Genomic DNA, 21,879 nt, shown 5'->3' with positions numbered 1-21,879 from the left:
AAATTATGGGATTTCAAATTATAGGTCAAACTTTGGTAATGAATGAGTAATTCACAAATTCGGTTGCATGTCCATTAAGTCTGCGAGACAGATGAAACAGGTTCAACTGAAGCAGCAGAAGGCGGGATCTTGACTTCTAGTCTGGAGTAATGCTCGCAGAACGCTGGATTCCACAATTCCCATGATGCCTTCATCTCCATGCCACTGCTTTTTCAGATCTTCTCTGCTCGGTAAATGCTGTGTCATTTGAACTCAGTTTGCAACACCATCGGTTTAGTTTTTTTCAGATCTAACAATTTTTAAAATCTGAATAATAAAGAAAGTCATCACACTACGGTTTGTGCCACGTACAACGCTCCATGACACGGGAACTCATCTGCATGTGGAAAACTGGTGGAATCCCCCCCCCCCTCCAAAACACAAAAATGATTTGCAAATGGAAAAATGCTTAAAAATAAACTTTGGTCCGGAGTCAAAAAAACAACTTTATTTTACAGTAAAAAAAGCTAGCAGGAGAAATATTTACATAAAACAAAATACAGACATAAAATAATGCATGTCATGATGTCCCAACTGCTGGACAGCGACCAAAAACTGTTCTTCAGTGTTCTTATAGGTTGACACTTGACAGCGGGCATCACGCAATGAACACTGCTGTATAAGGTAAGGTACAAAATCACATAACGCATGAACCTTTGTGATTGATGAGAGGATTCCTGTATCGATGTCTCTTGCAGGTCAAGGTTCAACATCACACAACAAGATATTGTGACTGACTTCGGTGTGTTAATTTGGTTTTAATGGGGCCGGCGGCAGGCTGGCAGATGCCTGCTCCAGAAAGGCTAGCGGTCCACTAGGAGGAAGGTCCGTGGGTTTGCGGTGCTGAACGCTCACGTCCTCGAGAACTTGTTGCCAGTGGTGCAGTTTGGACAAGTGTTTCTGAACCAGCAATTCTTTCCTCTGTAGCTCATTACGTAACTCTGACACATCCTGTAGTGAGACAAAAAAATATACGTGAGACAAATGGAGAAAATCCCTTAAAAAAAAACGTATATATGAATAAGCATATGTCAATATAACAATGTACCTCTTTCACCACCTGTTCTGGTTTCTGCACAGACAACTGAAGCCTTTTCTGTAAGAAGAAGCACTCGGTCTGCCGAGCTACATCCAGAAACTTCTGTATGCACTGGTCAACACCTATAATAAAACAGACAAAAAGGATTAACTGCAATATACTGACTGCAATATTAAGTAAATCTAAAACAACTACCATGAACAGAAAAAAAAATTACCAGTCCGGATCTCCTCCTGATCCGTTCCATTAACGTAATCCTGACTTACCAGGGATGCAAAACACGCCTGAAGAAAGAAAACAGCACGGGTGAATAAATCAAATCGCCTTCACTTACCCCCAGACTAATGTCATAAAGAGACAATAAGGTATATTTTCCTTAATTCCACCGAAAAGTGAAGTAGCCCAGAATAAAACCAACCCAAATATAAATGTGGCCAAAATCAATGTTTCTCAAAGTGCCTTATGAAATAGGTTTTTCCAGTAGTCATAGGGTGAAGAATATCAAAGATACAGCTGTGATGTATTTGCGATTAATTGAGGAGGATGAATTGAGTGTATCTGGGAGGCGTTGGCAGATGCCTGTCACTTATATTACGATGCATGGGATGTGAAGCCAGTCAACCTGAAAGTCACAATTAGCTCCCTGGCATTAGCTAATGTAGTTTAATGATGTATTCAACAAAGACGTGGAACAAAATACACAGCCATTTAGTTGAATGCTGTATTCAACAAAGACGTGGTAAAATGCCACAGCCATAGCACATGAGAGTGCAGTACCTTAGCAACACCGGCCAATGCTAAACATTAAAACATAACTTACGTTAACGTTAGCTAGCTAAATAAGCTAACAACACTTAGCATTCTCAGCTAACCTCTTGCGGTTAGCTTTACCTCAAAGGAAGCCTCGAGTTCGTCCACCAGCGTGTTGTTTACAGGACCTCTTGCAGCTGTACCGGGGAAGCCTGGCTGGCCCGGTACACCGGGACCCCCGACGGGATGGACGCCGGGCGGCTGCTGACCGGAGAACATTCCACTCATGGACGACGCCATCTTGCTTTCCTCTTACCCAGTTCGCGCATGCGCAGACGGAGAGACGCGCCTCTGCGGACAACTGGGATGAACTCAGTTCTCCTTTTTCATGGTTAAAAATATTTTGATGCAACAGCACACAAAGTGGTTCCAAAGCTGGAGGTCAGGACCCCCTGTATACGATTACAGGAATAAGAATGACAGCATATGCCTTCTACTTTAAATCTGAGAAAATTCTAGAAGGAAAAAACTGCTCACAACTCATGATGGGTGTTCAAGCTGCTTAGTTTGAACTGGTCCTGAGCAGACTATGCCACCAACTGAGTGGCAACAGTTTGGGGAAGGCACTGACTTGCCCCCTTTCACAATGAAACTTGACTTTAGGATGGATGCCATATCTGATGGACTCTGAACTAATGCTCTTGTGGCTGAATTGGGGCAAATCACTGCAGCCAATTTCCAAAATCTAAGCCTTCTCAGAAGAGTGAACGCTGCACATTAATGCCCGTGATTCTGCAACGGGGTGTTCAAAAATCACATACGGGTGTAATGTTTGGGTGTGAGGCAGTGTGCGTCGGTGTAGTGTCGACTAAAGAGTGACAGGGATTAGAAATGTGTCACACACATAATTAATGGTAAGACTTTATTTTGTACAACATATAAATTTAAGGTTTGAAAGTTCCGACTGAGCGTCCGTTGCTGAAATTACAAGATGTAGGGATCCACTGAACCAGTATTGAATTGTGGTCTCTTACACTGATTAGCAGTTTGTGAACATTAACGGCGCCTAGTTGGTTTAACAAATACAGCAGTGAATCTAAACGGATTCAATTTCTGACTTCTAACCCTGGCCATTGCTGAGGAATCATGGTCGAATCTTTTCATAAAAGAGGCTCACACGCAGAGTCTTGTGTTGCTATTCGTGTCACTCCCTCAGCCACTGTTGGCCAATCCGGCAGCAAACTCCACCAGCGTACGCGTAGGTCTACCAGACATGCCTTTCCTAAGGTACGGAACCTCATCTTTGTTGCTCATCACACCTGCGATGTCCAGATGTGCCCAATGAGGAGCTGAGACAAACTCTCTGAGGAATGCAGCTGCTGTGCATGCACCGCCGGAACTGGAAAGAGGACCAAGGGATTGTCAGACTCAGGGAGACAGAGCCACGGCTGTGCTCAGCCTCAATCTTATTCTCATCATTAATCCTGGATGAAGTTATCTTGCGCGAGGATGCGCCCTCAGCTTGAAATGAAGGCACAGAGGAGTAGTAGCGGGATACGTACCGACTGTACTTGCCAATGTTGTTGAGGTCAGCCAGCTGGCTGTCAGTCACCTGTCTGGTGTAATGCTGGAACAGAGGCATCCGCCACACTCTGTCACCTGTCACAACACTAGCCTGCACACACACAGCATTAGTCAACACGGGAGGTGATAGACAGAGAGGTTGGCGGTATGTTCATTGTGCATACACAGAACCTTGTGCAGCTGCTCCCACAGCCAGTCAGAGTTTGTAAACACTCCAGTTGCCGCCGATCCAAGAGCAACATCCATCGCACCTTGGAGACAAAAGAAATCCCATTTTTAAAACGTACCATTTATATTTGCATATGTTATTATCACAACGTTAAGTTCACTTCAGTTGGTCCGTAACGACTCTGGCCTTATAGTTCTGCTCCATCTCGTGCTCAAACTGACTTTCTGTTACCAAGCTGTAAGCCTGAACTCGCATGGCTGGGTGTTTCTGTCATTGGACAGTTTTGTCATCCTGCATCATGAGACACGGTGACCACACGGTGGTCGCGTGTTGAAATCTAATTCCAGTGAGTGCAGCACTTTCTGACACCTCATGTGTTAATTCATCACTGTCCTTTGGTGTCACAAAGAATGAGCGGATTATGAGCACTAATGCTTGAGTCTACAACTGGACCTCATGTGTCATGAATGAGAACACAGTGACAGGTTGAAACAGGATTAAAAAAACACTTTTTTATTGATATAAAGGGGATAAGGAGAGAGGGGAGGGTATATTATGCATCAAAGGTCCCTAATACTGCTGCTGCTTTATCAGCATCTTGGCCTGTAGGAGTAAACCCCTCTCACACACCTATGTTTTTAACTTCTTTCTACTTTCTGATTGAGCACAGAATATTCATACATTCACTTCTTCACATAACTGTATAATCATTTTGCATATTACACACATTCCTTAAAAGCTTCTTCCCTGAGAACCAGCTTGAGTCAATATCTAAATAGCTCCAATTAAAAAAAAAACTCACCTGTCAGCGTAGCGACGTTGACGATGGCTCTGGGGTTGAAGGTGTGTCCGTAACACAGTGCGTCAGCGAGAACCAGTCGGCCCTCTGCATCTGTATTATCGACCTGTACAAAACAACAGTACAAACTCGTGTCTCTACACATACATTTACAATTACATCACACTGACTTCACAGGGATTTTTGGAACACACCTGGATTGTCTTTCCATTTTTGGCCGTGACGACATCCCCTGGTTTCGTAGCTTTTCCACTGGGCATGTTCTCACACAGGGGAGCCAGACCTGATTGATTGTAACCAGTGGAAACAGATAGGTTAGGAGTTTGTTTTACTTTACAAGAATAATTACAAGATGAATGTGATCTCTGGACATTTATAGATTCTCTAAACCCACGATTACCAATAATGTTGATTGGTAGTTTAAGAGCCGCTGCCGTGACGATGGATGCGCAGACTGTGGCCGCTCCCCCCATATCAGCTCTCATCGCATCCATGGAAGGAGATGGCTTCAGAGAAATACCACCACTACCAAGGAGGAGTGAAAACGACTTTAACGAGAGCTTTCGTAACATCGTTTCATGCGAGTTAATGGGCTTGAGAGTGTAATGGGAAAATGATATGTGACCCTTTTAAATGCTTCATTTGTATAACCAGTTTATTAGTTGCAAGTGCTTAGGTCACAAAGGCCCTGACATAAAAACTGATGTCTCCCTCTTGGATTAGATGTTTCCAGCGTCATAGCTGTAGAGATTGAACAAAGTGTTTGTTATGTCTATGACCACCTTTGTTTAAGCATGTTGGGAGAGCAAGGATACGGTCAAAGAACTGACGTGTCTCACATGGACGAGGTGTTCCCAGTACCCTGGCTGTAGAGACTCAACAAGATGGTTAACGGTCTCTGTTGACGCCACCGATATCTAAGTTTAGGTATAAGAACTGCCTCGATGTGTTGAGAGGAAAAAAGGAGGTTCTTGACAGTCTACTGACCACGTAGCTGTTGTGACCCTTTTTCCCTTGCAAGGAAATAAACGGAGAAAAGACATACTTGACTCAGAGCCTTTGATTCTTACTTAACGATTGTCTGTGCAAAATCTTCCACCACAAGAGCAAGTTATCATGGTTCACCTGTCAAAGGTGATGCCCTTGCCCACTAAGAGCAGTGGGGGCTGCTTGCTGTCAGGAGAACCGTTGTAATGTAGCTCCAGGAAGACAGGGGGCTCTTCTGAGCCTCTGGACACACTGAGAAACGCTCCCATTTGTTGCTGCTCTATCCAGGCCTGAGATCTGCAGAAACACATGCAGACATCAAAACACTCTGCCTTCGTCGGATTTTCAGGGTGCCAAAAAAGGAGGAAGTTATACAATATTTTGATGGAACTCTTGAACGAACATCTCCTGCAGTCAAATGTTGTTCCACAACTGGCAACACATAAGACTGATTTTTTTACCTGTAACAAAAATACACATACAATTCACAAAATTCACATACCTCTTGTTTACTGTGACTCTTTCAGAAAGCACCGCCAATCGCTCTTCGATTGTGTTGGCAAAAGCAGTAGGAGTGACGTGATTGGCGGGAGCTTCCATGAGTAGCCGTGCCAGATTCTGGCCATCTGCATACTTGACTCCTTTCTGCCACCCGGCCGAGTCAGAACTAGGAACAAACGCACACACACACATTAGTGTGACGGTGTGTATATCTGTAATAGCCCTCTAGTGTGAAACGCTTCGGCCTCGCACTACAGCTCAGTTGTTAAGAGTACGGCCTTGAACCCTGAAACCCTCAGTGACCCACTGATGTCGCCTGGTAAATGTTTGAGTGTTGGAGTCTGTAAGGACTTGAAATGGCGTAAATACAAATGCGTTAGCATAGCGTCACCTTGTCGACATTAAAAACACTAAACAATTTGACAGTGGGAAAGCCGTGAATCCTCACAGAGTTTGCGGGAGCACGCCTCAAAGTCTGGTTGTTATTCGGCCTACCTTCCGTGGAGCTGTGTGGTTACTTTAGTCTTCTTCTTAGATTTGAGTTGGTCGTACTGGAACAAACCCAGAGCGGCGCCTTCTGCTGCCGATTGGGCATCGCCGCAGCCGTCCACCTCCACATGGTTGACCTCCAGGTCCTGGAGCAGGCGGCAGCCAGCTGAACACACACAGAGAAATACTAAAGATCAGCCGGGTGACGACTCCAGTGAGATAAGATAATTGATCAGAACATTACATGAAATGTTTCAAACACATGTATCTTACCTGATGCCGCCTGTCTGATGTTCTCTTTGCTGGTGTCCCAGTTTTCTGAAGCACACACACCTGCACTGGTCTTACCCAGCCCGACTACTGCCACACACGGGAAGTCCTGGAGAAGACACAAGGAAGAGTTACTTTGACGCTGTCGACAGACCGGGTTTTTCTTGTTCTTATGTCACTCCCAGTTACCTCGTGGATTCCATAAAATATTCTGCTTCTGCCTTTCTTGAGAGTCGGCCCAGAGCTGGAGAGAGCAAAACCAAAAGCAGCTTATTAACCATCTCTGCAACTAATCAGACAGAGGCACAGCTTGGTATCCATGGATACAGCAGTATGGGTTTTGTCCTTCTTGTTTACATTATAATGCCAATATATTTCAACCATTTGGCCTGCATTTTATGTGTGTACTCATACCTTGTTTTCTAAAACTTACAAGGTTGCAAAACAAACGGCAGGTTTTGATTGACAATGACTAAGAAACAGTGATGAATGTAGATCTTTTACATCTGCTTGAATACTATCGGTTTGATTAGACGCCTTCAGACAGTTCAGATTATGATCTGATCTTTGCGAGATCAGCACAGATGTTCACACCACATTAGTAACTTGAATTAGCAGTCAAATACTTTCTATCAATAAAATGTTTATCTATGACAATATACAGTGTAACACAACAGCCCTTTTCTTGAAATGGAATCAAAATCTATAGTCATCGTCACATGAGTTGGGTGCTGACCGCTCACAAACATCCCAGACTCACATTTTCAGCAGTTCAGAGAGTTTTCCAGAAATGTTTTTATCAAAACTAGCAGCTGCTTCAGTAAGATGAAGGCCAGCCTCGTCTCCCTCCTTCTCAAAAGCTCCCAGCACCAGACCCTGCAGTTACACATAGACAAAGGGGGAGGAAAACCAATCAATCCATAATTATGTCCTTAAACATCAAGATCACCAGTCGTCATAAGTGCAATTAACCACAGTGCTTACTTGTTACCCATTGGTATTTGTTAAATCATGTGAGCAATACACCTATTTTATTTTTTGGGGTTATGAGGCTGTTTTAGCTCATTGTTTGTGAAAGTTTCACCACAAACGTCACCTATTATACAGAGTAAGTGCGCTACTGTTCTGAAAGCCCCTTGAATATCTGAACCTTTGTACATGTATACAATGTAGGTCACAAATAAAATCAGTCAACCTACGTTAGCGGAAAACTGCTACTTTTATCTACTATGCTGATCTCCAACTTCAGCAACTTTAAAATCTATATGAAAAACTCTGCTGTACGAATGCAGCTTTGATTGGTTAGTGTATGTTATTTGTTACATTTGGGGCAACCCACTAAAAATATGAATTACAATTCAGTTTCTGGTCAAGATAATTCTTTTAACCTTATTTCATTTCGGGTGGATTTTGCACTTTGTTTCAAACTCAATTAATTTCCCTCTATTTTAAAAAAATATTTAAATATGAAACAATTTAATTGGGTTTGAAACAATTAATAATAATAAATCAGTGAAAAACATCCATAATTAAAGCTGATTAAAGAAAGCCTGTGTGACTGGTATATAAACCAAGTTAGTTGACACCTAAACACGAACACACAGCGCACAGAAAATAAACAATAATAATAAATGAAAACGTCTGAGATCCCATGTGAAGCATTGATGTCACTGATATAACAAACTATCGCTCCTGTAATGCTTGACAGGCTTAACGGCCACTTACTTTTCTGTCGTTCAGGTGAGTCCGTGACGCAGAAAATAACCGGCAGTATTTCGTCCGCGCCGCCGTCGGCCCGGTTTTCCTCAAAAGAAGCATCGTCATCTGCTGTACATACATAAAACCCCCAAACAGACTAACTAACTCAAAGATGCAGAGGTCGCATGCGAGTGACAAGAGTCGATCGCCCTGACGCCGTCGCGTTGTTTCTACGTCACCAAAGCGCGACCAGGGAAGTCATTTGTCGCCGCGTGGCGGCAGCGGCGAGCAGCTGCACGAAGCTTTGAATCACCTGCGGCCTCAAACTAATGACACGAATAGTGACACAAACCCTAGTTAACCACGCATGGAAAGTACATTTAGTCAAGTATATTACAGATACAGAATAGTGTAGGTTGCTTTTTCAGAAACTTCAGAATGCAATTAATAATACAAAATATCATCAGTGATGGAGACGTCTTAGATATTAGTACTTATTCCACAAATAAATCAGGAATCATTCATGCATATAGCTGCACATTCTATCAGGGATCAATAGTCTAAAACTGGAGACAGGAGACCCACAAAGTGACAAAGATCCGTTAATTACATTACATATAATGAAAACATAGTCATGTATTTACATGTGCAGCTATAGACAGAATATATCCAGCACAAGATGTCCAGAATACAAAGGGCAAATCTGTGATGCAGGACCCTTGGCACTGGCACAGTGCTGGTTTCACACTGCTGTCAGTCATTGTGGCTTCATAGTGGTGAAGTAAGCGCTCCTTGGTCCTTCAGTAGAGGAGGTCCAAAGCAGAAATGGTGGGTTCTTCAGGTTTCTTGATCTCCGGTTTGGGCAGTTTGATCCGGCTCATGGCGGCCACTCCGCAGGCGGCACAGTGAGTCGCAATGCTGCCCACACCCAGCCAGAAGGACCAGTCCAGGCTGTCGTCCAGGACAACCAGCACAAAGAGGTCCTCCTGATGATTGGCTATCCGCTCGGTCAGACTGTGGTGTCTCAGGGCCGCCAGGAAACACAGCACGCCCAGGGCTCCGAAAAGGGCTGGGAAAAATTGTGAGAGGTGAAGCTCAGAAAATGAAGCAAGAAAAAACCCACGAATATTTTAAGGGAAAGAGTGAATATGAAACGTGGCTTTACACACCAGCAATGAAGTTCCATAGGTACAATCCTTTGAGCCCTTTGATGCTCTGGTAGGGAACTTTGCGTGCGTTGTATATGCAGAAAGACAGACTGACCAGCGCGAAACCCACGGCCACCAGCAGGAACAGGATCACCATCACGTGAAGGCCGCCATTCAACGTCCGCACAAGCTTTGGGAAAACTGGACCAAAGCACAGATTTAAGAAAGCATAAAGGACACAGCATGATGTGTGGATGCAACTTTGGAGCTTGATTCAATATGAAAAAGTTAGTTAATGTGTCATATGTTATATCTAAGTCAACAAATGAACCTGAAGTGCTGTCTGCATTACATTTGCTTGTGTCTTGTGCTGTCTTTTTCTCTAAATTCAGCATTTGGAGTTTTCATTGCAAACAGGACCAAAATGCATTTTCTTTCAAATAAATATACATTTTAATTATTAATATATATATAAATTCTAATTGATTTATTAGCATCCATTTGCATCAATTCAGCCTGATTTGGCGTGTTTGAAAGCTCTGTGATCTTGGACTGCTTGCTTTTAAAATAGGTTCTCTGCTTTGTTGGTTAATAAAGGTGATGAGGGATTATGTGTAAATGGAGAATATATGATTATTATTTCGCAATGTCATGGTGATTTTACACACCTTTCAAGACCTAAATATCTTTATTCGGAGATACGTTTTATTGTTCTTGGGAGAGAAAGTGTTTGATCTTACTGTATATTTTGGAGCGCCTGTTGCCGAGCCCGCACCTCTTGGTCTTCCCTCCCTGGAACAAGCCGTAGTAAATGTCCCCGATGAACTGCTCCAGCTCCGGGTGGGACGCGTTCACTATCTCCGCCCCGGTTTTACACAGGATCCGTCCGGTGACCCACCGCTCCGTGGACAAGGCCACGACCAGGAGCCCCACGGAGCCGACACAGAGCACCGAGGCCACCGAGAAGGTGATCCGTTTCCACAGCGAAGGCATCTCACGAACCCATGGTGCCCGCAGGAAGGTAACACGACGCCGGGCAGCGACCGCGCAGCGCGCTCGGCGATCACCATGAGTTTATTCTACGGTTTGCGAAACAAAAATAACAACACGGGAAACGGATCATCGTTGGGTAAATACTAGATGTGTATCTCCGTTAAAGCGTCGCGTGCGTTTTGTTATGCGAGTCCGCAGCGGCGGAGAAACCGAATCTACGGTGGTCAAAGAGATCCGTTACCGGCAGAGATAGAAACTCTATCCCTGCACAGTGTCCCCGGTTCCCTCCCTCTGCTCTCTCCTCTTTATTCAGCGGACGAATTGACCTTTCAAGTCGGGAAATGCATCACGATTGGTGGTGATAAAACCACGCGAGCGTGTAGCTGATGGATGACTGATGTGGTGCTCTTTGACTCCCTAAAGGTCGGGCCAGGGGGGCCCATGAGTTCACATTCGATTTATAGTTGCACATGGATTTATAATCCAGTAGTTTCTTATTCATTAATGTTTATCTGCATTTCGTCGTGTAAAGGAAGTGGGCTTCGTTTACTCGAGCACTATGTGCTGGCCTAGTGCAGGCCTTCAGGGGGGTTTTATGGTTTATTCGTGACTCTATAAAAAATGTATCTCCAACGAAAGGGCAGCCTATAGACGGCACGTCATCACACACATATATGATATATATCTCATATATGTGACGACACGTCATCACACACATATATGAGATTTATAAATCTCATATATATGTGTGATGACGTGCCGTCTATAGTCTATATATATATATATATATATATATATATATATACAGTCCTGGTCCACAAGCTTCAGCATGTCTTTCTGCTCACGGTGTTTGTTGAGCAGCTGGTCGATAACTGCCAGCGACGGTGGACGTGGAGTTTCTACAGGAACAAAAGATGGAGTATAATAAGTCATTCTGACCTATAGAATCAAATACTTGTATAATAAATATAAACTTTCATTAAAAGCTCATGAATGACTGGTATTTGTATGTGAATGTTTATTCAATAACACCCTAAATATATTTTCACATCTTGTAAAAAAATGGAAAAGTGACACAAATGTATGGAGAAAACTGGAACAACCTTGATGGTGCCAGTGAGGATGACAGAGGAACCTCTGACTGGGTAGCGAGTGGATCACTTTGAGGAGGTGGATTCGGGGCCTGGGTGTGATCTGTCTTGCTGTTGTGCTTGTCCCAGTCCAGAGGAACTGAACAAAGGAACTGTACAGGGCGTGATGCTCCGACACACACTCACGGAGGAACCGCCTCATGCAGTGAAACAAGTCCAGCTTGATATTAATGTTTGCATTAAAATGTGATCTTGAAGCACATGTGTTTCGGAGGTTACCAGAAGTGACATCGGCAACAATTGCATCTGTTGTTCTCCAAGAATCCCATTTCAGATGCTCTCCTGCAAACGACTCTGCCACCTTGAATGCAACACAGCAATCCCTGAAAGAAAAAATAAAAGGAAAGACATCAATGTGACAGCAGTGAAATAGACCACCATGTGTGCTCCAGTGGATATGGTCATCAAAATAAAATTGAATGCAAAGGGCTTTTCTTTAATGAAACTGAAAAAATGAAAAGTAATCTAAGTTGTGACTATGAGCTGTTTGTGTCACCAATGATGGTCAAAAATATTGACATTATTTACCTGTCTACCCACTGTTATTGTGCCTTTTCTATGCCTGCAGCGCTGTAGCGCTGTGCCAGTCCCTCGTATGGGCTTCAGGGACTTAGCATCAAAATGAACTTGAAACTTGAAACTTAATGAAAGATTAAAATCTAGTCGTGATGCCAAATATATCATATATTATCCTAATCATTGAGGCATTAATGTGTTTACATTTGACTGACTTTAAACAATTCTGGTGGTTTAATCTATTACAAGATCCTCATTTATTAGTTGAGTAACATCTGTGATATGCAACTAGTAATTAATGCAGTCAAACACACGTGAACACAACTATAAACTAACATGTGGCGTGACACCAACATAAATGCATTTATAGACATGACACTTGTACTAAAGTACAGTATTTATGGCTAACAACGTTTATAGTTTACTATTCTCTCAGTACGTACATAATATGTATACAGAATATGATGTAATATACAATATATTATCAGCATAATAAATATACAGGGTATAGCGTAACATATACTATATTGTTAGTATTTACAGCTAAAGACATGTATAGCTGGCTGTTCTCTAAGTACGTTTACAGTATATAATGTTTAAACAGTATAAGATGAACAGCTAATGAGAATCTGTGTTAAATGATGTAGCAAATGCTGCATATTTATCTGAGTAATTATATCACATGGTTCACAAGGATATTTTTGTTCTTTTATTATTATTTGTAATGGAGTCATTTTATATGGATATTGTTATGTTGTGTATTTTACTTTATCAGGTTAATGTTATGATACATTGTGTATCCTTATAATGTACTTCATACCAATATGTAACTTGTATTTGTTGGTACTTTTTGTAGTTAATGTAATATCATTCATAATGGAGCCCTTTAATATTTATATTGTTATGTTGTATATTCAACTTTATCAAGGTGATGTTTGATTATTTTCAAGATCTTTGTACCTTTATCTAGTTATTCTAATCTAATCAGTAGAGTGCTTCTATATTTATATTGTTGTGAGATTTAAGGTTGTATACATTTAAAAAAAAGAATTGGTGAGAGATGCTCAGCTTGCCCATCGTCAGATCCCCCAAGGTTAGCATGGCAAAATATGTCATAATTTAAAGCAAACGAATAAACAAAAAATAGGTTTTTAAAATATGTTATGGATTTATGTTATTTGTACAAACACTCTTCCTGTTTTTTTTAAAAACACAAACTGGATTTCACCACATATCTATTTGTAGTATATGAATAAGTGAATCAATCAATGTATTGACGACTAATGATCAAAAAAACTAATTCTATCATAATCAGTTTCTACCAATGTCCATGCATTCAAATTGCCCGCCAGGACTTGAAGTCTACGCGGTGGCATTTCTTAACCCTCCCTCTACGCGACTGGCGTTTACTACGGCTCTGCTTGTAACCATGTCGACGTAATGACGTCACAGGGTGTGACGCAGATGTCAGTCGCTCTCTCAGGCATCGGATGAGACCGTTTGGCGAAGATGGCGGACTCGCTGTCGTCAGGCATAGGAGAGGAGCAGGAGAAGGAAAAGGAGGACACGGAGAAGGGCGGGAAGGCTTCGAAGACAGAAAAGAACGAGGAGAGAGACGGCGTTACGGAGACATTGGGGTTTCACGATAAAAATGCAGGCAGTAAGAGCAAGGAGCGCAACCTGTCAGGTGAGAGCTAGCCCCGTTGTCACAGCCCACAGTTTGACAGCGCTAGCTTAGTTAGCTGGTGATGGGATTGTTTTGGTTTCTATCCAACGTTACTGGCGGACCAGTGTTTGGTTTGATAGTATCACTACTCTCTGCTTGTGCCTGTCTGTTGCGTGAGTACGCAGTTACGATTAAAATCGGTTAACGTTAACAGCTAACATCACTGAGGTTGAGCCTCGGCAGGTTTTGGAGGGATGCTCCGAGTTTATAATTCGAGTGTCGAAGTGTCGATATGTGGCCAGTTTATGTTTCAAATTACTGCCTGTGACAGAACTGCTGCAATAAACACGCAGGAGTCCAATGTATCTGTCAAAGTAAGACAATCAGAAGTGCTGCTGAGTTGTTTACGATAAATACGACAGCTGACGGCTGTTTGTTATGGTCGACCAGGCTTCTTGGCTCTAATTAAAGCCCCTCAATGATTTAAGTTAGTCCTGCACTTTCTAGAAGTGTTAACGTAACTGCTGATTTAAAGAGACCCGGTCCGAATTTTTCATAGTAGGAAAAGCACAGCTTAATGTTGACACCTTTACTTTGCCTGGTTGCTTATTGATGCTTTAAAGGGGTAAACTACTTTCACAGTGATGGCTGTCATAGCTGCAGGTTTATGGTTTTTAAATGAGTTGTTCGCCAATGTCATTTGGTTGTAATGTTTGTCTTTCCACACCTGTTTGGTGATACGGTGACGTTGTTTCTTATCTATGCAGATTTCTGTAGTGTATCATTGTCGAAGGGCTCTTATTTGTTTACAGTGAAAATACAGGCACCTGCCGTTGACCTGTGAATGAACTCGTCCCAGCATTCTGGGGTTGTAGTTATTTGTTTACTCCTAAGTCTTATGGCAGGTGAATTCCCTGATATGGTCACAAGGTTATACGCGTTCTTTTTAATACTTCTTTTCCAATTCTTCCTTTAGACTTGTCTCTGGTCAGATTTATAACCACTGAGCTGACTAGAGGATACTTCCTGGAACACAATGAGGCCAAATACACCGAGCGCAGAGAGCGGGTCTACACCTGCCTCCGCATCCCCAAGGAGCTGGAGAAGGTAAACACACGCACACAGATATATGAATATTCTCCTTCTTTGGCTCTGACTCTCCATCTCTCTGTTTAGTTGATGACATTCGGCTTCTTCCTCTGTCTGGATGCCTTCCTCTATGTGTTCACCCTGCTGCCCCTCAGGGTCATTCTGGCCCTTCTACGACTCATCACGTTGCCTTGCTGTGGCCTCAGGTGAAGTATAGATGTAGTTATCGAGGATGCAAACTAAAATATATTTCCTAAATCAACCATTGCCCATAGCTAACCTCTAATAGAGTTTATTATACACCGTAATAAGGTATTTTAACAATCTAACCTAGTTTTGTTGGAATTCTTAAAAGACTTAGAGCTAATTTATTAAGTTGCTCATTAGGATGTTACACGGACATCTGTACAAACCAGTTATGCCAGTGAAAAATGATTGGTTGATATATTTTTTGTTGATCAATAGAAAATTGACCAGACATGTTGCTAATCAATTGAATTATTTCGAGTCATTTATCAAGTGAAGAGCTCAGGAATTACTCCTATTCCTGTTTTGAAAAAATGTAAATTGAATACCTTTTCTTTTTTGGACTGTTAATATTATTGACCCGTGCAACATTGTTTTCAACCTCCTGAGGGCAGTAGAGCTCTATTTGATATTGTTCAAACGGATGTCAAATTGTTCTGTATTTGTTTTTGTCTCAAGACTTCTTCCGTTTTCCTCCGTGTGTGATTTGTTTTTGTCTGAATATGTGTGCGTTAGTGGCTCCCGCCTGCTGCAGCCGGCTCAGGTGTGTGATGTGCTGAAGGGCTTCATCATGGTGCTGTGTTACTCCATGATGAGCTACGTGGATTACTCCATGATGTACCACCTTATCAGGGGACAGTCTGTCATCAAACTGTACATCATATACAACATGTTAGAGGTGCGCGCAGATGACACACACGACAATAACATGGTCTATTGCTCTACTGTACAGTGAGCCACCAATTCATTCGCTCTCTTGCACTCACCTGTTGTGTTGTCAGGTGGCGGACCGGCTGTTCTCCTCATTTGGTCAGGACATCCTGGACGCTCTGTACTGGACAGCCACCGAACCCAAAGAGAAGAAGAGAGCGCACATAGGCGTGATCCCTCACTTTCTCATGGCTGTGCTCTACGTCTGTATCCTTGCTGAGAGACGCGTCTACGCGTGTATTTGTCCACATGCATGCATGTTATTTTCTCAGTGTATTTGTAACAGTAAGCTGGTAGTTTATCTTCTTCGTTTCAGACTGTTGCTCAGACAACAGAAGCAACTTAAACATTTTGACTTGCCTTCCCTTCTGATTCAATGACGAAATTTTTTTTTCAATCTATTGAAAATAATCTAAAGTTGCACCCTCACAGAGCTTTACTTACTAGGATTTTCATTACTTTAGCCCTTGTAGTGTATTTTTTTCCTCAGCACGTTTGTGTCTAGTTCTTCATGCCATCCTCATCATGGTTCAGGCCACCACTCTAAACGTCGCCTTCAACTCCCACAACAAGTCCCTGCTTACTATTATGATGTCAAACAACGTGAGTACGGTGCAACATTTAACTACATCAAGAGACCTGCTGCATGAGCCAAGATGTGAGATTTCTTTTTATTTCTGTCGCAGTTTGTGGAAATCAAAGGAAGCGTGTTCAAGAAGTTTGAGAAGAACAACCTTTTCCAGATGTCCAACAGTGGTAAGTGTTGAATGATACCTAAAAAAAAAAATTGAATACGTGCCGCAAAACCAGCAGCCTGTGATTATTTTGGGACTCAGCCTTTGCACTTGGTTATTTGGTACAAGGTAAATTTATGGAATCGAGCTCAGTCGCAGTTCAAAGTAGGTTAATCCAGGATTGTCCCCCCCCCCTCCATCCCACAGACATAAAAGAGAGGTTCACCAACTACATCCTCCTGCTCATCGTCTGTCTGAGAAACATGGAGCAGTTCTCATGGAACCCTGGTAACTAACGCAGCGCAGATTTAATGTAACATTACTGAAATCCCCACAGCTGGTTTGGGACAGAAGTTACATCACACGTCTTAGTGCGGCTCAGCAGAGAACTGTCACTGTCAGTTAAAGCTAATGTTATATTGACTTTAATCACTTTTTATGGTTGTTTTTAGACCACTTGTGGGTGCTGTTTCCTGATGTAATCATGGTGATAGCCTCAGAGGTCACTGTGGACGTTGTGAAGCACGCCTTCATCACCAAATTCAACGACATCAGTGCTGACGTGAGTCCCTTTTTGCATAAATCCTTTCACAGTTCATCCCTTCGGGATGTGGTTGCATGTAAGTGTCTTAGATTAGATCACAAATAACTCATTAATCTCATCAAATGTGGGTTTTGTAGTCAGTTAATCGACTATATTCCATTTTGTACTCACAGGCTTTAAGCTTAGTCGCTACATCTGTTAACCAGGCATGCTATATATTGTTGTCATATGGTAACCCAAAAAAGTTAAGGCAAAGTGGCCCCATTAAGGGCACGCAGTGAGTGGTTAAGGTGCAGACTGACGTCTTCGTCACGACTTCGTCACGACGTCTTCTTCCCACCTCGTCCCCTTGTCGTGTTCCCTATTTGGTTTCCTTCAAGGAGTTGTAACTTTTGTTATGTAACGGAAACCATCACCACAGGAAGGGACTAACCCCTTTACCCCCAACGTGCCAAACTCATCCACACACATGTTTCGATGTATGTAGATGATGCTGATTAGTGACTACCGGTTTTGTCTTTTTCCAGGTCTACGGAGAATACAGAGCCAGCCTTGCCTTTGACCTGGTCAGCAGTCGACAGAAAAACGTGAGTAAAATATCAGATATGTCTCCAAATGCACTCCTTTTAAAAATAGTGTTTGTGGAGGGGGGAGTTATTGCTTTTTATACTTCTCGCCATTTCTCACTCTGCACTCTGGTGCTGCACTCTCCTGAAAGCAAATATGAAAGGACATAATATGTCAAATTTTAATTAATTAAAATGTTATAATCCGCACTTTCTCTAATTGCATCGGTCAAATTAAGTCACAGGTCCTAAAAGCTTTTTAAATTCTTGACTTTGCGTGAGCGTTATGGATCAAAACTTTTATCAGATTTTGAATTGTAATATGAGTGCTTATCTTGACTTTTTAATGTTTTGGACATGTTTTGCAAGAGGAAGAAAACATCTGTTTGGATTCCTTAACAATGTTCTTGTGATCCTTATGGGGCAGTGCCATGTGCTCCCAAAGACAACATACAATAGTTTATAGCTGCATTATGGGGACAGGAATGTCTCAAGGAGCTGAAAATTAAAGTAATTTTTCACATTATAGCAAAATGACCCATAATGTACAAATACAAGCAAAGAAACTAAGAGTACGATCACCACCGTCTAAGCAGTAAAATATTATTATCATTGGTTTGAGATATTTGCCGTACATTGAAGAGATTTTCTCTAATCTTTCCTACTTGGTCCTTATTGGCTGCGGAAGAAGAAGCATGTTGATTCTTTTTGATGCCTCATGACAAAAAGCTTTCTGTGTCTCCAGGCTTACACGGACTACAGTGACTCGGTATCCAGAAGAATGGGCTTCATCCCCCTTCCTCTAGCTCTGCTGGTCAGTCACTGCTTATGAAAATATCCAGTGATATTGATACTTGTGTGTGTTGTAGCTTTTATTGTAGATATACACTGATCACTAATCTGATCATTGGTTTGTGTTTCATTTTCCAGTTGATCAGAGTAGTAACCAGCTCAGTGAAGATCCAGGGTTCGCTCTCCTTTATGTGTGTGCTGCTGTTTTATCTGGGGTAAAGTGTTATTTTCTGAGTTTTGAACACAATTGCTGTTTTGGTTTTTTATGTTGTTTTTATCACATGCATGTGCATGTTTTGTGTGTTTGTGAGCAGGATGATCACTCTGAAGGTGCTCAACAGTATCGTTTTGCTCGGGACATCGTGTGCGTTTGTCAAAGCGGCCAACATGGAGGAGAAGCTCTTTGACCCTCCACCCTCAGTTGTCTCCAGCCGTGCAAACTCCAGAGCTCACCGGACCAAGCACGACTCCACTTCACCGCAGAAAGGTGCCCGTTTTTCCACCTCTATGTGGCTCAGCTGATAAATACACCATTTAGTCAAAAGGGGCTGTTTTTGTATGCTACATGTGCTCTGTACAATGATGACCGATTCTATTGGTGATGGTTTTTTTGGGGGGGGAACCAGTAACCCCATTACCTAGTTTGGCTGGTTAATGATGTGGCTCAGTTACTATAATTAAGAGGCTTAGTATCACTCAGTGTAAAGCGCTTCATTGTGCAGAGAAAATCAGAGCTTGTTAGACCGGCTGTGCTCAGTTACAGTTAGTAAGCTGTACTATGCTTATAGTACGGATGGGTGTTCCCCTGCTTCTTGTAATAATATTAAACACTTTCTCTTTATTAGAACCTTCAGCCGACAAAAGCAAGGTACCGCCGACGGCAGACAGTTCTCCACCCGCCAACATGGATGAGCGCTCCGCCCCGACACTCCCCATGAGCGACCCGGACACGTTCCTGACCACGCCGGACGAGGGGGACGAGGACAAAATCATCAACGCCAACACCGGACTGGAAGGGGACCGACTCGAACACAGAACGCCCAAGAAAGATTTGCTGGAAATAGACCGGTTCACCATCTGTGGCAACCGAATAGACTAGAAGGACACACGAACTGACCATTCGCCGTGTCCTGGCTCAACAGCCAGGTTCAGGGGTCGGACGCGGGTTGTGGCGCGCGCTAAGAGCCGGCATCGTTTTGTGCACCCGATCCCCCCCCCTGCGCCCCCCCGGAGTATTTATTTATTTATTTGTTACTGACAAAACCAGCCGAGGCATAAAGCTGTTACTACAAACGTCAGAGGTCCCTTTGGATGTTTCCATCGGGTACCGTCGGTACCTCGGGGGAACCAGGTAGACTCCACGGACGAGTCTCGCTTATTGCGACGTTTGTGAGAAAACCGGCATGCAGATCTGGGGCAGAAAACTGCACATTTTAAATTAGGGGTGGGAATCTCTTGGCACCTCACGATTCGATTCCGATTCAGAGGTCAACGATTCCATTCTAAACCGATTATCGATTCTAAACTGATAAAACGATTATCGATGCATCTTGATTTTCTAAATTTTCTCAAATCTGAGTTTGCTACTCAGAGGTTGCTAATCACTTCCGACTTTATTTGATAATCAAAGCAAATCAACAGATGAATTACCTTCTCTAATTTTTTTTTTTAATTCCGATTATTAACTTTTCTGAATCGAGACCGAATCGTTCTAGAGAGATTTCGAAAAATCTATTTTTTCCCCCACCCCTATTTTAAATAGTAGGAAAGTGGGTGGCTGCGTAAACGGCAGCTGGACTGGAGTATTCAAAAGGCAAGCTTATGTATGTACAGGGAAACGTTGTTTTTAAAAAGAACAAAAGTTGTCGAATTTCTTTTTTTACTTTTTTTATTTTACTTCAAAAGCCTAAAAGGTTCAGGTATTTAAAATGAAGTTTTTTAATGAAGAATCTTAAATCTTTTTGCTAAAATCGACGTGCAGGTAAACAACCGACATACTTGGAGCGCGGACGAGGCTCATCTCTATTTTTACACAACTGGTCCATTTTTTTCTTTTTGTAACATGGCTAAAAATACTACTTTAAACAAAAAAAAAAACACATTTGTTGTTTTTAAAAATCCACTCTGTGGCTGTTTTTAGATTTCACGTTATAAATAAATCAATTAAATCATTCCAGGCAATGCATTTAGGACCAGTTAATGTAGCGTAGACGCTCTCAAACCCTGAATAATCAACTGCATTTGTGCAAACAGTGCAGTTTGCGTGTGACGCGGCCGCGCTCCGTGTGTTTCGGCTAATAGAGAAGACGTTGCCTGTTTGTAAAGACGCAAGTATTTATTTTGAAGTGGACTCCCAAGACAGAAAGGTTTGGATGTTGTTTCTTTTTTTATGCAAATGTCTTTATTATATTGCTTCATCTCTTCGCTCAGCGTGTTCTCGATCTCATTTGAAATGCAGGGTGCGAGGCACCAGCATAGCAGCTTCAATGTCACTTCTTCTTTGTTTCCTTACCGCTATATTGACAGTGAAGTGAGAAATGATTCTGATTCGATGAAGAAAGGTAAAATGTTAAAGGATACCTGAAGACACAGTGATGACAAAGGCCACTAAATAACAGGAAGCTTAAAGGAGGGTCATACAACACTGTGTGAACCCAGAGTTTGTTGTTTGTCCCCCAGCGAGAGGCACAGAAAAGCAAAGTTTGTTCTTGAACAACAAGACCAACAAGTATGCTGGCATTGTTCACTGAGGCTGCTTTGGTTATCGGGAGAAGCTCTCTCCAGACCCTCGTGTACCCAACAGTCCTCTGATGCTGCAGCTGGAGGCGCTGTTTGACTAAAGTGTCTGGCCCGGAGAGCAAGGAGTCACATGACCTTGGAAAAAAGCCCAAATGATCCAAGTCCAACCTGCTCCCAAGTACTCTCTCGCCATTTCCCCATTTTGTCAGAAATTGAGTCATAGTGCTCGCAAAAATATTCTATTTTGTGAAAAAGAAATAGCCTGTGATCTTTGAAAATACCTGGAAGGATTTTTTTAATAACACTTCTGCTCTGAAGATGAGGAACGGCAACTTCAGCAATGGATTAAATAGGCATTTAAAAAAATAAAGTGTGTGTGTGTGTGTGTGTGTGTGTTTTGAGAGAGAGAATGTGCAGTGTATGAATGGATCTCACTACCTGAAGACGCATTATATGTATCAATGGGATATTTCATTGTTTCATGTACATCCCATTTATGTAACATATTTCCTACATGATAGCCTGAGAATAAACGAAAACAAGATTTTTTTTAATTCTGTGATGTGACTGTTTTACACAGTGTGTGTGTGTGTGTGTGTGTCACAGGAACAGTGGTGGGTGTTTCACTGCCGGGTCTGTTTGTGGGGAAATACACTGCA

The 21,879-nt window shown here is 42.4% G+C and overlaps 4 protein-coding genes and 1 long non-coding RNA gene across 5 annotated transcripts; 1 reads left to right on the top strand and 4 right to left on the bottom strand.

Annotated features, from left to right (window-relative positions):
- Positions 1-465: 465 nt before the first annotated feature.
- On the bottom strand, positions 466-3,227 carry med28 (mediator complex subunit 28). Its single transcript, XM_040187180.2, has 4 exons — positions 1,970-3,227; positions 1,296-1,362; positions 1,088-1,200; positions 466-990 (listed from the first exon to the last, which is right to left on the bottom strand). Exons 1-4 carry the CDS (start codon positions 2,126-2,128, stop codon positions 787-789), a joined length of 543 nt encoding a protein of 180 aa, XP_040043114.1. The 5' UTR covers positions 2,129-3,227; the 3' UTR covers positions 466-786.
- Positions 2,737-8,566, bottom strand: lap3 (leucine aminopeptidase 3). The gene is made up of 13 exons (XM_040187178.2): positions 8,353-8,566; positions 7,388-7,503; positions 6,817-6,871; positions 6,631-6,736; positions 6,364-6,523; positions 5,870-6,034; positions 5,506-5,664; positions 4,781-4,905; positions 4,575-4,663; positions 4,384-4,486; positions 3,584-3,663; positions 3,391-3,503; positions 2,737-3,227 (listed from the first exon to the last, which is right to left on the bottom strand). Exons 1-13 carry the CDS (start codon positions 8,464-8,466, stop codon positions 3,041-3,043), a joined length of 1,572 nt encoding a protein of 523 aa, XP_040043112.1. The 5' UTR covers positions 8,467-8,566; the 3' UTR covers positions 2,737-3,040.
- Positions 5,017-5,485, bottom strand: LOC144411609 (uncharacterized). Its single transcript, XR_013468826.1, has 2 exons — positions 5,451-5,485; positions 5,017-5,068 (listed from the first exon to the last, which is right to left on the bottom strand). It is a non-coding gene; the product is annotated as an uncharacterized LOC144411609 (long non-coding RNA).
- Positions 8,567-8,680: 114 nt separating the features above from the next.
- On the bottom strand, positions 8,681-10,886 carry clrn2 (clarin 2). The gene is made up of 3 exons (XM_040187179.2): positions 10,214-10,886; positions 9,495-9,674; positions 8,681-9,394 (listed from the first exon to the last, which is right to left on the bottom strand). The coding sequence occupies exons 1-3, from the start codon at positions 10,464-10,466 to the stop codon at positions 9,126-9,128; spliced, it is 702 nt and encodes a 233-aa protein (XP_040043113.1). The 5' UTR covers positions 10,467-10,886; the 3' UTR covers positions 8,681-9,125.
- Positions 10,887-13,556: 2,670 nt separating this feature from the next.
- On the top strand, positions 13,557-21,774 carry tapt1b (transmembrane anterior posterior transformation 1b). Its single transcript, XM_040187170.2, has 14 exons — positions 13,557-13,820; positions 14,776-14,906; positions 14,976-15,094; positions 15,651-15,813; positions 15,917-16,052; positions 16,351-16,448; positions 16,532-16,601; positions 16,787-16,867; positions 17,032-17,141; positions 17,651-17,710; positions 18,435-18,503; positions 18,620-18,696; positions 18,796-18,968; positions 19,327-21,774. The coding sequence occupies exons 1-14, from the start codon at positions 13,643-13,645 to the stop codon at positions 19,578-19,580; spliced, it is 1,719 nt and encodes a 572-aa protein (XP_040043104.1). The 5' UTR covers positions 13,557-13,642; the 3' UTR covers positions 19,581-21,774.
- Positions 21,775-21,879: the final 105 nt, after the last annotated feature.

The sequence above is a fragment of the Gasterosteus aculeatus genome, chromosome 9, assembly GCF_964276395.1.
Source record: "Gasterosteus aculeatus chromosome 9, fGasAcu3.hap1.1, whole genome shotgun sequence".
Classification (NCBI taxonomy): Eukaryota; Metazoa; Chordata; class Actinopteri; order Perciformes; family Gasterosteidae; genus Gasterosteus; species Gasterosteus aculeatus.
The sequence above is the reverse complement of the archived record's forward strand: the minus strand, read 5'-3'. Positions and strand labels throughout refer to the sequence as shown.

What these genes read in the sequence shown, in the direction of transcription:
- med28 (XM_040187180.2), bottom strand. Translation starts at nt 2,128, where the DNA reads ATGGCGTCGTCCATGAGTGGAATGTTCTCCGGTCAGCAGCCGCCCGGC. An exon ending in AACTCGAGGCTTCCTTTGAG is followed by an intron (nt 1,363 to 1,969) that starts GTAAAGCTAACC and finishes TTCTTTCTTCAG; the next exon opens with GCGTGTTTTGCATCCCTGGT. An exon ending in CAGAACAGGTGGTGAAAGAG is followed by an intron (nt 991 to 1,087) that starts GTACATTGTTAT and finishes GTCTCACTACAG; the next exon opens with GATGTGTCAGAGTTACGTAA.
- tapt1b (XM_040187170.2), top strand. Translation starts at nt 13,643, where the DNA reads ATGGCGGACTCGCTGTCGTCAGGCATAGGAGAGGAGCAGGAGAAGGAA. An exon ending in TCATATACAACATGTTAGAG is followed by an intron (nt 15,814 to 15,916) that starts GTGCGCGCAGAT and finishes TTGTGTTGTCAG; the next exon opens with GTGGCGGACCGGCTGTTCTC. An exon ending in GCAGTTCTCATGGAACCCTG is followed by an intron (nt 16,868 to 17,031) that starts GTAACTAACGCA and finishes GGTTGTTTTTAG; the next exon opens with ACCACTTGTGGGTGCTGTTT.
- lap3 (XM_040187178.2), bottom strand. Translation starts at nt 8,466, where the DNA reads ATGTATGTACAGCAGATGACGATGCTTCTTTTGAGGAAAACCGGGCCG. An exon ending in CTCACCTGAACGACAGAAAA is followed by an intron (nt 7,504 to 8,352) that starts GTAAGTGGCCGT and finishes GTGTAACTGCAG; the next exon opens with GGTCTGGTGCTGGGAGCTTT. An exon ending in TATTTTATGGAATCCACGAG is followed by an intron (nt 6,737 to 6,816) that starts GTAACTGGGAGT and finishes TGTCTTCTCCAG; the next exon opens with GACTTCCCGTGTGTGGCAGT.
- clrn2 (XM_040187179.2), bottom strand. Translation starts at nt 10,466, where the DNA reads ATGCCTTCGCTGTGGAAACGGATCACCTTCTCGGTGGCCTCGGTGCTC. An exon ending in CAGGCGCTCCAAAATATACA is followed by an intron (nt 9,675 to 10,213) that starts GTAAGATCAAAC and finishes GCTTTGGTCCAG; the next exon opens with TTTTCCCAAAGCTTGTGCGG. An exon ending in CCTATGGAACTTCATTGCTG is followed by an intron (nt 9,395 to 9,494) that starts GTGTGTAAAGCC and finishes AATTTTTCCCAG; the next exon opens with CCCTTTTCGGAGCCCTGGGC.